This window comes from Centruroides vittatus, unplaced genomic scaffold, assembly GCF_030686945.1.
Source record: "Centruroides vittatus isolate TY-2023 unplaced genomic scaffold, ASM3068694v2 scaffold_2802, whole genome shotgun sequence".
In the NCBI taxonomy this organism is placed as follows: domain Eukaryota; kingdom Metazoa; phylum Arthropoda; class Arachnida; order Scorpiones; family Buthidae; genus Centruroides; species Centruroides vittatus.
The window spans coordinates 2,575,070-2,592,521 of NW_027122693.1; the positions used below are offsets into that span (position 1 = coordinate 2,575,070).

General features: G+C 29.3%; 2 protein-coding genes across 2 annotated transcripts in view; one reads left to right on the forward strand and one right to left on the reverse strand.

The window, feature by feature from the left end:
- Window positions 1–17,452, reverse strand: part of Papss (PAPS synthetase) — a 78,228-nt gene that overhangs the window by 48,018 nt on the left and 12,758 nt on the right. The gene's annotated exons all lie outside the window — the stretch shown is intronic.
- On the forward strand, window positions 3,326–12,967 carry LOC136987895 (chymotrypsinogen B-like). The gene is made up of 9 exons (XM_067285670.1): window positions 3,326–3,441; window positions 7,978–8,117; window positions 8,202–8,442; window positions 11,487–11,594; window positions 11,666–11,888; window positions 12,056–12,179; window positions 12,252–12,417; window positions 12,509–12,648; window positions 12,730–12,967. The coding sequence occupies exons 1-9, from the start codon at window positions 3,387–3,389 to the stop codon at window positions 12,916–12,918; spliced, it is 1,386 nt and encodes a 461-aa protein (XP_067141771.1). The 5' UTR covers window positions 3,326–3,386; the 3' UTR covers window positions 12,919–12,967.

Sequence of the window (17,452 nt, forward strand, 5' to 3'; positions counted from 1 at the left end):
ACTCTTTTCACCCTGAGGGCACTAAGAGCCTTTTAAATCATATCCACTGTGGATTCGGCTAAGCTGGATGGTGACGGACGGAGCCAGACATCTCCGAAAAATTTGGTTCAAGCTGTCGAAAAATTTCTGGAATTTTTCGACAGCTTGAATTTGATTCCAAGTCCTCCGGAGCTGTAGGCCATCAGTCTGCTTGTACATCAAAAACTGCTGGTATTAACTGATAGTTGACGCCAACGAGAGTCCATTGTAGTAATCACGTTTAAGATATTTACCGAACAAAATTTTATCTAAAATTTGATGAATATTTTTTGTTAAATTATTTGCTATTTAACAATGAACTTTTGGTTAATGTTACCCTTTTTTTTGTAACTCTTTCCGCCCAGTGGGCACTAAGAGGGCCTCTTACAGCAAGCCCATTATGGGTTCGGCCAGGCCCACAATGGGGCGGCCGGGTGGTGAGGGACGGGGCCCGACATATCCGAACGGACCCCCCCCGAAAAATTCCTGGGGATTATTCGACCCGTTCGGATTCGATCCCGGGTCCCCCAGAGCGGTAGGCTGCCACCTTGACCGCTCGGCCATCCGGCCAGCAGTTAATGTTACCCTAGGTCAGTGTTTTTCAACCGGGGTGCCACGGCGCCACGATTGGGGTGTCGCAAAGTTTAGGACCTTAAGTAAATTTCCAAGAAAATGCCTAAATACACTTTAGGCATTTTCTTGGAAATTTCTTGGTTCAAGATAACTCATTGTCAGTATTTCGACAAAATTCAATGGACTTAAATTTTGATTTTGAACACGTAGAAACACTATTTTTGCATTAAAATGCTACTTCAAACTGTCAATTTTTAAATTTTTTTTTTTCCGGGGAGGGAGTCCCTCTCCCCAGACCTCACCCCAGCATTGCGCATAATATTCGTTTTTGCAAAAAATTCATCTGCCCCACCATCGTTAGCCCCCCTTACTCAGATTCTAGATCCGCCGCCGGTCAAGCGTGCCACGATTTTTTATTTTTCAATCAGGGGTACCACTCAATGAAAAAAGTTGAAAAACACTGCCCTAGGTATACAAAATGGCGGCTCGTCTCTGATTCCAGCATACAGAAGCGAGGAAACAGTGGGGAAGCACGTTTTCTAAACCTAACCTATTCTAATAATTTAGTTGCTAATAATTATGATAATTTATTAGAATAGGTTAGGTTTAGTCCCCACTGTTTCCTCGCTTCTGTATGCTGGAATCAGAGACGAGCCGCCATTTTGTATACCTAGGGTAACATTAACCGAACCTTTAATTTGGAATCAGTCAAGTCTAACTTTTCGTTATCTTTTAACAATTTTTAATTTATATATAATTTTTACAAAATAAGTTACATCAAGGCAAAAAAATGCGCTTTTGTTTCTCGATATTTATTTAAACTGGAAAAAAATCTTCAAATGTTGTATATTATTGGTATCGAGAGTTGTGTAGTATTGTATTTTGTTTAAACCATGACAAAAAACAAAAAAAAAAAAAATCAGTTCTATTGCTTAGTTAAATTATTTACTGCAAATTTTATAAAATGAAATAAGTAAAAACAGAAGTTTCGAAAGAGATGATGTTTACTCTAATGTATGTTACTTATGTTAATTAAGGAAGTCCGAAAGACGTATCCCATTGCATAAACTTGAAAGACACAGAAAAAAGTATTTGTATTTGTAACTGTCATAAATCATATATTCAGAATAAATTCATATAATTTTAAATGTTTTCAATTGTCTTAATTATGAAACATTTTAAATATTTTATAAAACAATTTAATCAGTCAATAAGCAATCATTTATTTGATGTGTATTTCACTTTTACAAAGGGGATAGAAAAAAAAACTTTAAAAAAAACAAACATTATTTACACTACAGTGTAATATTTCTTATTGCCTAGATACAATTATGTATAACTTGAAATTAGTTAAACTACTTTAAAATATTTAATGAATGACCAAAATAATTATAAAGTTTAAATAACGTTACAGAACTTAAATTACCGCCAAGTCGTGTTAAAGTCAACTGACAAAATTATCCTTTAAATGTTCTGTAAATTCACAAGATACATCAGATGACTTTTAACATTGGGGGGAACGATTGGAATAAACTGTTACAATAATTCAGCGACCATTTGAAAAATAATATAGAAACAATTTTAATAATTGGTGGGATATAAACGTTAAATTTCTGAACATTTTTCATTTAAAAAAATATTTTCGACTGTTTCATAAGTTAATATTTTTAGAAAATATTTGTGTAGTTGCAATAAGAATAAATAATAAAGTATCACAAGGAGCTTATAAATATATATGAAATACAGTAAAACCTGCCTAAACCGGAATCGCACGGTATCGAATATTTTTTCCGGTTTGGAAAGTTTCCGTTTTTGACAGGTTTAACTGCATGCTATTGTTGATTTTGATGATAATACAGTGTGGTCCAAAAGTTGGTTAACCATGTTTTGTGTGTTCTAGGTATACTAGAAACGGTTTTTAAAACAAATTGTTATTTTTTTACAAAACTGATGTGTAAAGCCTAAAAGTAATAAGCTATAATACAAAGTATTTGAATAAGACAGCTATTTACAATAATTAACTGAGTTTTGAGCCATTCTGTATTTACATTATTCAAGTTTAATGGTTTGCCTAAACATCATTAAAAAAACTACTATTTTAAACTCGAAAAGTTTCAATTTACTTTCTTAATATACTCAATTTTTAAAAATAAAAGCAATATTCTATAAATAACCCATAAAAACCAATTTAATTATTTCATTTGAAAACCATTTAAACTCAACAATTTACATAAACTTAGTTTTATACTAATAATTATTTTTATTATTCTACTAAAATATTTTTTACAATAGTTCTGCTCCAGTTGTAGATGCATCACTTAATGATTAGTGTAATTTGATGCTCATAAACCGAACAACTTCATCTAATTACGTGATGAACAATTTGAATGATATATATAATTAAAGACGATAATAGTCCCTAAGTTAAACGATTAAGAAAGCCACAATTTAAGTAATTTCCGACTTCTCTCATTAATTTTTCCCGTGTTATTCTCCTGACAAGGATTGATTAATGTTAAAAAATTGTTAAATTTTGATATTTCTTAATGTTTAAAGGACTTCTCACGAATATAATCTTATCGAAGAGTTCCTGTTTGGTTGCATTAAAAAAAATTACATACTACGTAAATAATAAAAATTTATCAATGAACACCTGCCGAATTCATCTAATTACAATATCCATATTTTTAAACAGATAAGCATAATCTGTTTTTTTGGTGGGAAAGGAACCACCGGGAATAATATGATATATAGAAATTTAAAGGATAATTTTTGTCAGTCTTCATTATAACAATATGGGGGAAGGCTACGTTTTATGCATTTTATTAGTCAGTTTTGCAACCGCATACGGTGAGGCTTTTAATAAATTACTTCATTAATCTCTTTATATTATGTTATTTATTTATAATATAATTTTTAAAATACATCTGATTATTATCTTTAGTTTTATTTTGAGAATTTTTCATATTATTAATCAAAACAAGTAAAAATTATCAAATTACAAAAACTATATTTAGTTTTTATAGTGTATAGTAAGAAAAAATTATGTATTTAAATATCTAAAGCATTAATAATATTTTTATTGAATGGTATACATATATATATATATACTTTATAAATACTATTGTTTTAATAAAAATAAATTTTCTTTTGAGTTAGAATAATAAAATTTCAATTTATTGATGGAAAACTTATACCAAATAACTAAAAAAATCTCCGAACAAAATAATTATATTGTACTGTTATATACTTTATAGATATATATACTTATGTATACTTTTAAGAATTTTTATAAGTTATATAAAAATCCGTGACGTAGCCACTTCAGAAAAGAAAGAAAAAAGGCTGACAAGGACTCTTGCATGACTTTCCCGACACTCAAACGAGTTAAGGGGAGGAGCTTATCTGACATATTTCAATTTTAACATACTAACATATAAAATTTAAATAATTATAAAAGCTTATAGAGTATTTTTATATTTTTTATTTTGAAAGTAATTCTAATACTTCTATCTCGAAATTAGTATAGTTTCTTTCATGGAAATCTATTGTTCACACTTATCAAGCCTTAAAATCACGTGTTTAGTTTACTCGTGACAATTCGCGCAGAAACGTCATGACCCACTCGGACAAATCAGAGAGCTTGTAACAGGTCTAATTTTCGTAATCTAATGTTAGATTAAGTTGGTGAATTAGTGAAGTAAATTTTGAAATCTCGGATTATGAAATTTCCGATTTAAAACGTTGTTGGTAAATGCCACTCTTAAAGTACGACTCAAAATTAAAATTATGTATGGTGTCATTCTGTTATGAGATTTTATTTAAAATAATTTTTATAAAAATTATCATTATAAAAGGCAAAAGTCTTATTTTGGGGTGAAGATGAGTTTTAGAAAAATTATAATCATCAATAACGAGAGTAGTTTTCATTAATTCTGACTCCATTCGATAAATGACCTCTATCTTGATGAAATTGTAATGTTTGAATTTTTAAAAAAGCTTCAAAAATTATGTCTTTTTAATTTAATTTTCTTTTACTATTTTTACTCTGTGGGCACTAAGAGAGCCCGTCGTGGGTTCGTCCAGGCCCATACTGGGGCAACCCGATGAGAGATGGGGTCCAAAATTTTTGGATCGGACCTCCTCTTGAAAAATTCCTCGTGCATTTCGACCCGTCTAGATTTGTTCCTGGGTTCCCCAGAGTGATAGGTGTCATACCTTAAAAGCTGGCCATCCGGCCCATTATATCATACCGTGTGATGGTTTTTGGTTTTTATAATCTGAGATTTTATGCAAAACTATTGGAAATCGTAAATAGATCATAACAGTTTAAACATAATTATCTGACATATGTGTGATATACGGTGAAATCTGTCCAAAACGAAGCCCAAGTAAAACAGAAACCTGCCTAAATGAGAAAATTTCTTCGGAACGGAGCGATTTTCATATTAATTAAAGAAAAACTTGTTCGAAACGGAAACTTGCCAAACCGGAAAAAGTATTCGGATTTTGGTTTGCATAGGTTTTACTGTATAAGATAAATCAATTCCTACTTCGTAATGAACACGGAACTATTATCCTTGCGTATGCAAACTAATGAACACCGTTCCACTGTTATTTTGGAAAAGACTATAGAAAACATTGGCTGCATTCAGCAGACTCAACAGTTCCGAGCGGAAATACGACAGCCGTAACTTTTACGAATCTATTGAACTATGAATTACGAGTCGACGCAAGTGATAATCGCGCTACAGCTCGTTTCCACACATTTAAAAATGAATTTAATTTACTTCCTCAGATGTTTTTAGGTTTTGTTTCGCAAATATCTAATTTTAGTTGCTATTAGATATTTTTGAGTGAATTGAGTTTAATGACGGAGATTAATTTGAATAATTTAAATTATTGAATGATAATACGAATGAATCATTTAAATATATAAAATTCTTTCTTTTTGATAAGTTCTTGCAAGTTTTCAGGTATTTAGTGCTAATATAATGTAAATAACTCGTCTAACTTTAGGCCAGCGATGTCAAACCTTTTTCCGAAGGTGGGACAAAACTAAATTCGAAATTTAGTAACTCTGAATATTAAGTTTAAGTAATTTTTAAAAAATACAACAAAAAATGATCCAATGAAACAATTTACATCATAAAGTAAAATTTGCAAAGTTAAAATGCAGAGTTGTTATTTATTTATTTATTTATTTTTATATAAGTGTAAAAAAAATAATAATGTGATTATAACGGAAACAAATATTTTGTTTATCATCAAATAATAAACAACAGATTTTTCCATTAAGTTTTTTAAGATTCATAGTTAGTGACATTTATGTCTTTTCACAACATATTTAAAACCGTATGTTCGCCATTCCTGAACTAGACCTTGGTTTTTACTATCCGATAGTAAAATGTTTCCTAGCGTGGATAAAATCGTTCCGCCGTGGGTGGAAGTTAGTTTTTGTTGCAAAATTTCTATTGTAGATTGAGGAATTTTTTCATCTTTTTCTTTATTTTAAGGTTTAAACGTATAGAGTAGGAGGAGCAAAGAATTCGAATGATTTCGTTAATCGAATGGATTATTTTTCACCGAATAAATCTATCACTAATTATAGTTATTCGTTCACTAAACTGTATGCCACCTTTAAACTTTCTAATTAAAAACCAGATTATAGTTTAATTTTCCGAACAATTATTTAAATTAAAATTTAAAAAAAAATTAGATAATGCTAGCGAAAAGAACATCTTATCTAGTTTTTAGCTGACAAGTGAGTGCCTTTATGATAACGAGCGGCTGTTTCTAGACACTTGATAACGTATTTCGCAATACATCAAAATTTGAAATTTCGTCTCTATTTAATGCAACACAATATGGCATACACAAAATAATAATGAAACGTATAAGTTAATTTCATTTATAGATTTCATTATAATTAAATTTATAATTAAAATGACAAAATTAACTACTTCAAGATGCATTACGTGCCCGATATTTTAATTATCACTCTTGTGGGAATAAAATTATCTAATACATATTTTAATGATAAGGAGTAATCGGGGCAATGAAGGATGTCTTAAATATTAACTTTTTAAATAAATAGTAATAATAACTTTTATGAATTTAAGAGAATTAATATATTCGTTTCAATATAAACGAATTATTAAATTTAACTTTTATTTCAAATTTTTTGTTTTATTCAATGAAAGAACTAAATACACGAACCACTAACTATAATATAGACCCTAAAGGACAGAATAAATTCTTCAGTAAGATTTAATATTTTTCAAGATTTCAATTAAATAGGATTCATCAATCTTATACAAGTCGAGCTATATTTATTTCATACAATTTTCATAAAAAGTAATGTATAAAATTACTCTCTTATTTTAATACTTAGAATGAGAAATCTTTAATAATGAGTTTAAACATTTTTTTTGTATTATCAGGTTTATAGAACTTATATTGTTATAAGTAATGTGAAAGATAAAAATATTTTAATTGTTCTGTAATTAAAATTCATTTATCTCACAACTCGCTATAGTTACCCTGTAATTTGTTTGTTTTTATGTAGTAAACTTTTGAGTTGGTGCCGATTATTGTGAGGTAATAATTATAAAATAGTTCTATATAAGCTATGCACACTGTATATATATATATAGAGGGTGTTTTCGAAATTCCTTTACAAATTTTATAAATTCAAAACTCTAAACTCAAATCTGTTTCTGATTTCCGTTTTGTAAGACATCAATTAGTTTAAAATTCCTTTTTTTCATCATTTTGCGTTTTCGTTTGTACAATTTGAAACTACAAGCACACATTCATTGCACCCCCTTTATATTAGTGACTTTAAAATACCTGTATTTGCGCAATAATTTACTTATTGCGTAGAAATGGACTGATAGAGGAAAGCAGTGTGACATATGATCTGCCTGCCAGGAGATCTTTCTATGTAAACTAGCCCTTATTTAGGTGTTAGACATGTAAAAAAAATTCCGGAAAACTCCATATAGTCAGCTCGTTCGGGAGGCGCGAACCCTCAACTAACTCCCATTGTTCGGTGAGTGTATAAAAATGAAATCCCATCGTGAAAAGTTCTTGAAATATCAGGAAATTCTATTTGTTTCTAATCTAAAATATAAAAAAAGAGTGGAAAACGAATTCTGATAATTTATACTTCCACATTTTTCATGTGCATTCTCATTTTTATTTTAATAATTCTATAAACTATATAAACAAAAATAAATCTCCGAGAATTCGCGTAATGCATTTTTTTACATTTATTTATTTTCGTAATCATGTAAAATTTATAATTTACACGTATATACTTGTTCAGTATATTACTCGATATATATATTAGTCGAATAACCATTGATTATTGAATATTTTTAGGTAATCTTATCGCATGCGGTCGTTCTCAACCACTCGTCCTGAACGCTCCTTCGGGAACTATTTACAGTCCAGGTTATGAAAATAATCAAAAATATCCCCCAAGAACTCAATGCTCTTATTTAATCCGCGCACCAGTAGGAGTAAGTTGATTTAAAATAATAAATTTAGAAGCATAATATATAAAAATATTAGCATTATTATAAATCGTGTCAATTTTTTCATAGCAAAGAGTACAACTCACTTTCAAAGATTTCGAACTCGACGTTGCAGAGCATTGCAGTGGCGACAGATTGTCAATACATGAAGGAAGCGACATGAGAGCTCCAGTACTACACGTTTTATGTGGAAACGAATTGCCAAGGGATGTGATGTCGGTTAAAAATGTAATGCTAATCGTGTTCCAAACTGATTTCATGATTCAGAAGAGAGGATTTCACATAACTTATAAAACAACATCATCTAACAGTAAGAAAATATTTTAAAAAGAATTATTTAATAAAAATTTTAACAGGATATATTATCATAAATATACCATATATGTTTTATTTAAATAAATATATTATACTAATTATTACTTTTATGCATTAGATAAATTTAATTTTCAGCTCATTTTGTAAAAAATGAGCTGAAAATTCATCTGGTAAAAAATGAAATCGTAAAATTTCTATTATTCTACCAAAAAATAGGCATTAGTCTATAAGCGTAATTATCGTGTTCAAGCTAAACTATTAACATTTTATTTAATTTGAGTGAAATAATATCGAATTTTAGTCAAAAATTCAAGAGACAAGTTAAAATGGCACAGTAAATTAAAACTAATGCCTACGTTAAAAAAATCAAGCATAATTCCAATTATTCAAAATCGGAACGAAATTATAAATGTAGTAGATTATATAGAGCTTGTAGGATAATGAATTTGCCATTTCATTTGAATATTTGATAATCATTAGGCATGAATCTCCTTGAAAGTTAAACGAATTTAAAGATTTATTAAAGAATGACATACGAAAATATAAAATGCGCTCCTTTATTAAGTATAATATAATTATATAAATAAGATTGCAACTCATTAAGACGAAAAATTCGTTATTTTCATTATTAAAAATGTAATGTTATAGTTTGTTACTGAATAATAATAGAAAATTTATCTAACAAGGGAAGTTGCGGCGCCTTCGAGGATTTCAACAATATCGTTTATACCGATAAGCCTCCATAGCAACTTTTATTAAGCAAAGAAGAAAAGCGAACTTCCCAAACATTTTCAAGAAAATTGAAGTTAAAAAAAAATTCCGTGGTACTTACAAATATTGCAAACTTACTCATAAAGATGAAAGCGGTGGTGTTCGATGAAAAGTTTACAAAACCTTTCATCGAACATCGCGTAGTTAGGAGGCAGCGTAACTTACAGTATTTCAAATTTGCAAGATCCGTGATTCGCGTTTGGATGGGTAATTTTTTTTTTTTTTTAATTAATGCAATTTTTCTATAAAACAATTGTAAATTACGCATGACTGTACTGTACATATTGTCAATTGATTCTCTATTAAAAATAGGGCTCGCCAGTGGCCAAGCGATTCCGTTCCTTGAACACCTTCCCCCTGTTCATGGGTTTGTGCCTCGCCAGGACGGACTGGCCACGTGGAGTTTTTCGGGTTTTCTCACGTCTGTAACGCCTGAATAGGAGCGAATTACCCTTAAAAAACCTCCCGAAAGACATCCCTCCTAGGCAGATCGCCCAAGTGTTGCGTTGCCATAAATTAACAAACAATTAAAAATGTGCCTTTTCTCTTTTAAAATTTGCTTTCGAAATTGTTGTCTGTTAAAAAATAAATTTAAAGTTTTTTTTTACGTTTCGAAATGTAAAAATATTATGAATAATTTGACATTTTAGGCCATTAAATAAATTCTAAGAATTATTAGTTAAAATACCTTCTAATATCACATTGAATTGTTTTACGTAACAGTAAACAATCATCTTTCAGTGTCACTATTCCCTCCGGTTCCTTATTGATTATACCCATACGTATATTGCATAGCTAATGAAACAAGCAGACAGTAAAAATAGTTGTAATGTAAGAATAATAAGATCATAAGCTATAAAATAATTATTCGAGTTTTAAAAACAAATTTAAATATATCTTTAAGAAAATTCCGAAAACGAATTTTCAAGAAAGACAAAATTTCCATTTTCTCTTTCTTGAAAATTAATATAGAATAGACAGATAAAATAGATAGATCCGTGTTATTTTACAATAACTTTTGTAGAAACTGCATTAATTTGAAAAAAAAAAAAAAAAATCATTCATTGAGACGCAATCGATCTCGCAAATACGAGTAAGATACGCTGCCGCAGAACCACATCTTCAATGGGAAATGCCGCGAAATTCTACCAAAAGTAGCTCGGGATTTTCACTATAACTTCAATTTTTAGGAAAACGTTTAAGAAGCGTGTTTTCTCCTTTTGTCCTATAAAGCCTTATCCATACAAACACCAGAGGCTAATCCATACAAAGATTATTATTGAAAACCTCAAGAACTACGTCGCAATCTTCTCTTATAATTGCCTTTATTAACTATTTGCTAAAACCAAACGCGTTTTTTATGACAGAACATGGTAAATCACATCATGGCAGACTTTATTTATATATGTTAGGCTCAATGACCGTTTTCGGTCTTTCAGCCTAACATATACATTGCATCTATTGATTAAAAACCCAGGAATAAATTTCTTTTAATTATATACTAATTATTGTCAAGCACAGTAGTTAATTAGTGCCAAGAAATCAGAGCGCAGACAGTATAGTCAGGAATTAGAAAATAGACAAGAACTTAAAGGAAATTCAATAAAGATAATTAACAATTCATATATACTGTATTTACATTTCATTTTAAAGTTTATTGTTAAAGTTCAATTATATTAACAAACGTTATTGCATATACAGTAGAGCGTCGAAAATTGGCGTCAATTGGGGACTGGGGTTGTTCCAATTAGTCATTTGTTTCAATTTCCGACTTTGTACGAAAAAATATATTAACCTGTCCGATGTTCAAATTTTTCTCCGTTGCGTATCGCTTCCTGTTGAATTTTTCTCCGTTGCGTGTCGCTTCGCGTTGAATTTTCGTCGATTTTAAGCCTAACGAAAATTTTTATAATAATAATCGAGGCTATCGTATCGTTAAAAATTATTTCTTTATTTTGTACAAACAAAATAAATATATTGAAGAATATAAAAAACATGAAAATTATACTTTATAAGTAAATTTAGTTTCAAAAACGTTCGATTCAGCACGACACAGTCCGACTGAAAATCGTTCCAATTTCCGGCCATTTCAATTACCGACGTTCCAATTTTCGACGCTCTACTGTATAATCATATTTTATACTGTTGAAAAGCAATTTACTAGTTCTATTTATTTAAAATAGTAAAATTGTAAAAAAACAATTGATTTTTTATGTCAAAATCAACTCATACATAGTATACATATTGAGAGTGATTATATTTTGATAGGTGTGTGCGCAAGTGGAGAAGGAATGTGCAGAAATAGAAAATGCCTACCTGCTTCCGCACGGTGTAATGGTGTTGATGATTGCGGAGACGGAAGTGACGAACAATGTCGTAAGTTATCATTAGCCTTTTAGCAACTGAAAATTATTTTTTATTCATCTTGAACTGATTTCATTTTATAGCAAACGTTGTTGTTCCTCCAAATCCTACTTGCGGAGTTCAGAAAATTCCTCCAGTTCTCAATTCGATGGAGGAAAGAATCATAGGAGGTCGAGAAGCAGTACCTGGTAGTTGGCCTTGGCAAGTTGATCTTCAATTAAATTATGTAAATCCCAACGGACACATGTGCGGTGGTGCGATCGTAAATTCTCAATGGGTTATCACAGCTTCGCATTGTTTTCAGCCGTAAGTTTCACAACATTCTCTAGTGTTCAACTACATAACGTCCCATAGTCATTCGGTAGTCCGCAACGAGTTAAATATTAATTTAAAATTCTTTTCTTTCTATAAAAACATTTTATAATTAGTATAATAACTAAAATACAATTGTAACTGGTATTGTAATATTTCAGACAACCAAACAAACTTGCATGGCGTCTTCATTTTGGTAAGCACAATAAATTTACTGAAGACAAGACTGAAATCGTTAGATACGTAGATAGATTAGTTATTTATCCTGATATTGCCGAAGAGACGGTGAGATTGCGTTTTCATAAAACAAGATTTTTAATGCTGAAAGTGTTAAATTAACCATTTTAAAAATTTCAGTTTATGAAAACAAGACAATTCAATATTCGAGATGATTTAACTTTGTTGAAGCTAAGTACTCCTATTAATTTCACCGATTACATTCAGCCAGTTTGTTTACCAACAAAAAATATGAGGTTCCCTGTTGGTACTGATTGCTATTCTACGGGATGGGGAATGACTAGAGGTAAGTTTATTAGTATAAGTATATACAGTATAAGCACGTTTCTTAGAATATGAGCTTAACTATAAAATATAATTATTCAAAATTTTTACAGGATCTGGAAAAACTGAAGTACTGAAACAAGTCGTGATGACAGTTTTAGATCCTTCAGCATGTGTCGGTCCATTTATGCCTTTTAATCCGAATACCATGTTGTGCATGGGTGTCAGGAAACAAGGAAAAGGAGTTTGTCACGTGAGTATGACATTTAAAAGCATTTTAAATCTTAAATATAATTAAAGTTTTTTAAAATAAACTTTTTATCTTGTCTTATAGGGTGACAGCGGCGGGCCTTTGGTATGCAAATATACTGACAACAAGTGGTATTTGGCAGGTCTTGTGAGTTTTGGTACGGATGCAAATTATCAATCTGGTTTATGCGCTATAGGACAATCCGCAACTTCTTTTTCTCATGTGGCAGTAAAAATTGATTACATTCAGCAAATTTTGAAAAAATACACTTAATTTCATAGATGTTATCATACAAATTTGAAATAAAATATTTTCAAATGTATTGCTTTTGATTTTAATCTGAATTTGAAAGATATTTAACATAAACATTTTATATACTCGTACTGTGCATTATTTATAAATATTTAAAATTAATTAATTAATGTACAGTTCATAATATTTTAATTTATTTATTGAATATATAAAAATACGTATAGTGTATATGTACTTAATAAAAATTACATGCAATTTAATTTAAATAATTACATCAAGGATTCTCTATATACAGGGTGTCCCAAAAGTTTCCATACAAAGGTGAAATGTAACTTTATTCACAAAACATTAAAGTGTTAGTATTAAGATTTGTGTCAGATTTGGATTGACGGAGTAAGGCAACAAAACACATGGGTGGTCTGCCAATGGGGTAACTTCTAGCAGGACTTCCTATGTGGAAACTGGATTCTGTTTAGGTGTTAGACATATGAACGTCATGAAGAAAACCCAGAACACTGCTTGGTGACCATTTGTCAAGCACGAACCAATGACCAACTACCAGTGTTTAATGGTTTTATTTATTCGGCCACTGGTGGGCTTAATTTTGTGTCACTGTATGGAGTCTTTTGGGACACCCTGTATATATATATATTGGTTTATTAGGAAATGTTACATAAGTATCTATCATAGATAATAACATAAAAAAAAAACTTTAAAGAAAATAACTTAGTAATTTGATTATAGAAGTCAGTAGTTGGTTTCGATCAGTTTGTAATCGATCCAAAACTGTATATCGATAATCAAATAATTATTGAAACTTAAAATTAATATTAGGTGTATTTTTATTTAATACTGCAAAAATCATCAGTTTCATTTAACTTTTTTGAATTTCAACATTTATTAAAATTTAGTGTAAAACTAAGTAAAATTATTTTTAAAAAGTAATGTTTTCAGTTAACATTCATTAAGGTACTGTACGTACTGTATTTAACCTAATGAATGTTAAATTGTTCTCTAAAAACATTACTATTAATTGTAATAAGATATTGGAATTTATAGAAATTAAATGAAAACGGATGATTTTCGCTATACTAGAGAATAATGGGTATATTTTCAGTATTATTAATTTAACGTTTCATGTCAAAAGGTCTAATTTAATCAAATAAGTCAAGGTGACAAGCATTGCAGACATTAGAAGGCATTACTAAAGGCACCAGTACCTTTAATAATGTTGCTTTTCTGATTTTTATCATCATCCGTATGATGATTTATTATACTAAATGACTTCCACTTCTAGATCGGAAATTTAAAATATCAGTAAACTTACGGAAAATTGCGACGGAAAACAGTAACAGAAAATATATACAAAAAAATTCTGTTTACGTGTCGATTCCGTTTTTCGAAAATGTATGTCCAATTTTTGGCAAACACAAATTCGAATAATGTTCTATTATTGGTGCCAGTGAAATGACATGAAAATAAATATGCCATTTCATGATGACGGTAACGTAGCTGACAAGAAAGTATTCGCTGCTTATTTAAAATATAACGTACAATTCCTTTCGTTTTGTGCATTATTTCTGAAGTACAAAAAAAGTCAAATTACGAAAAATAGTTTTGGATAAGATCATTACTTCCCACAATTCATGTCTCGGTGAACGAAGTCATTTGTTATTGGTTTAAAAAAAATGCCGTTTCTGAATTTCGTATAGGAAAAGTTAAACATTGTTAAACTGTTTTTTTTGGGCCGTTTTTCTTTTCCATAGTACATTTTCCTAAGTGGAAACGTGACTTGAAAAGTGTTACTTTTAAGAAAACAAAAACTTTGTATAATTTTCTACAATTTTCTACAATTTTATTAAAATGAGCAAAATGTATTTATTATTTTTACAATAGACAGGGAAAATCCCGAAACACAAATGAGTCAGTCCCCAAAAAACCAATAATAATAAAAGAAATCAATAAGCATGCATAAAAATTATTTGGATAAACAATAAAGATAATCCGAAACAATTTGCCAAATATGCATTCCTTGGACTTGCATAGAAAACCGTCGCAACTGGTATTGCTACCACCACCACCGCAATTCCTTTAATCGGAGCCATCTTCATGATACTCGTTTCCAACACACACCACCATTTGAGAAGAAAACAGCAGCTTTTATCCTTACAGTGAAATTTGTCATTAAGACAAGTTTTGATGATAGCTTTCTTCCCACATTCTTCTCCAATATTTGTTAATTCCGCAATCATTCTTCCTATTGCATACGTATATATACGAAATACACTCGCCATTCCTGCAATCAACCCAGTTCCATGGACATTCTTTTTGACCGGAAGTACTCAAAAAGAAGGAAAGAACAATTAACCAGACAATAAGACATTATAAATTCCGTATATTTACTCCAATCTCCATTGTAATCAACGGTTGATAAACTGATATTGTCAATTTGCCAAATATTCGAATGATTCAAAAATATGACGAACCAGAAGTGTATTCAAGGAAGGTCAGATAACAATATGCAGGGTAGCCATAATTAAAGTTTCGCTATTCGGAACACACTGTCACTGTAACCAATAAGCGGATTGATGTCAAAATTTGTATACTGGCTATGTAAAGTATGCGGAAAAAGATCTTGCAAAAACAAAATAATAATTAGTTCAGAAACTTCCGCTAGGGGGCGTTCTGTATATCCAAAACACTAAGTTTATTGGGATCCATAATTATGTTTTTGTTATATCTACCTTAAAAATTACTATGCACAATCCTATTCTCACGCCAATATAATGCTATATGTCTGCCAATCTACTGAGGTTTATGTGTTTCTACTATCCAGATATTGGTCCAGGTCTAATTAGTGAGATATGTTCATAAAGACTAAGACTTTTAATACATAACACTATTTCTCAATTTTTTATATATTCTATCTTTAAAGCTTAATATTACTATCAATCAATATTTCTACTTGCTAATTTTAAAATAACGTACTTTCATCACCATTTTTCTTCCCGGTGTTGATTAATAGAAATATTTTTTCAAGTAGCCTAACAATTTTCCTACTATATTTTCGGAAACAAGCAAATTTCCATTGAATTTCCTCTATTAGTTTGAAATTTGGGCAAAAACTAAGTAAGAATACCTTAACAATTCAGTGCTTGGCAGTGAATACTTCGTATCATAAAAAATGCTAATTGTATTTACTATGACGATTAATTTTTCATTTGTTAATGATATATTCGTAGTATTCAGTAAATGAATCTCACAACAAATCAATTAGTTAATGTTAATAATACCAAATATTAACATTAAGTGAATTAATGCTCACTGTTTTATTTTAAATGATAAAATAGGCTATACATATTTACATACTATTACTATATATATATATATATATATATATAGTAATATATATATATTAATATATATATATATATATATATATATATATATATATATAATATATATATATATATTAATATATATATATATATAATATATATATATATATATATATTATTTTTACTATACTTTTATTACTTTTATAGTGAAATACAAATAATAATATTTGTATATCGCTATAGAAATATAGTAAAATACAAAAATTTTAGTACAGTATTTTTTTTAAATGGTTGAATAATGGCTGATATGTGTTTTATTTTTGCTCATGGACAAATTCAAATAGTTTCATTAATAAATTATTCAATTATAGTGACAATGCACAGATTCAAATTACTTAATTTGCAATGAACTGAACTGAGAAATTTTTTAATTAAAAACTTACGACGTGTTATATGTTTACATAATGTTATACATAAGCAAATAATAAATAGTGTAGAAATCATTTTTAACTTGACTGCTAGCAATATATCAAACATATATTAACAACCAAAGTGCAATTAACTTACTTGATGCCTTTCGAACAAAGATAAACAGTGTATTTACAAGTTATACTTCAACTTTGAATCGCATGAATAAAACAACCAATAAATTCCTAGCTAAATATTGGACAAACTTTGTCAAATAATATTGCCTTTCGAATGATTTTATTATGACTTATGATTCTATTTTCCACAAATTATAAATAAATAAATATATACATATATTCACATACATAAATATTGTATTTTAATTTATATTTTATGTAACTCATATTTTCTTATCTATAGATACATGATGTAATGTATGCATAATGTGTGTCTAAACAGTACATGTAAATATCTATGGACGTAGAAAGATTAAAAAATAAAAAAAAATGGATAAAATCAAAATATTTCAACTCTACTGATTTTTTCGATTTGAATGCTGGTAGCATTAGTTATCAAATTTTATCTGTGTCATATTTTCAATGCTTCTATCACTCATTCGTTAAAAATTTATAGCGTACAGTGTTATTAAATATGATTTTAAATGCTTGGATTCTACATATATTTAACGTAATAACAAATAAATAATAATGATGAATAATAAATTGACGAAACAATAATTATTATTTATAAAGAAAAATTGTAAAAATAAAAAAATAAAAAATAAAAATTACATTTTTATCCTTCTCAGT

Coding starts and splice junctions, on each gene's coding strand:
- LOC136987895 (XM_067285670.1), top strand. CDS start 3,387: ATGGGGGAAGGCTACGTTTTATGCATTTTATTAGTCAGTTTTGCAACC. Junction 8,118..8,201: donor TAATCCGCGCACCAGTAGGA/GTAAGTTGATTT, acceptor ATTTTTTCATAG/CAAAGAGTACAACTCACTTT. Junction 12,418..12,508: donor GGGATGGGGAATGACTAGAG/GTAAGTTTATTA, acceptor AAATTTTTACAG/GATCTGGAAAAACTGAAGTA.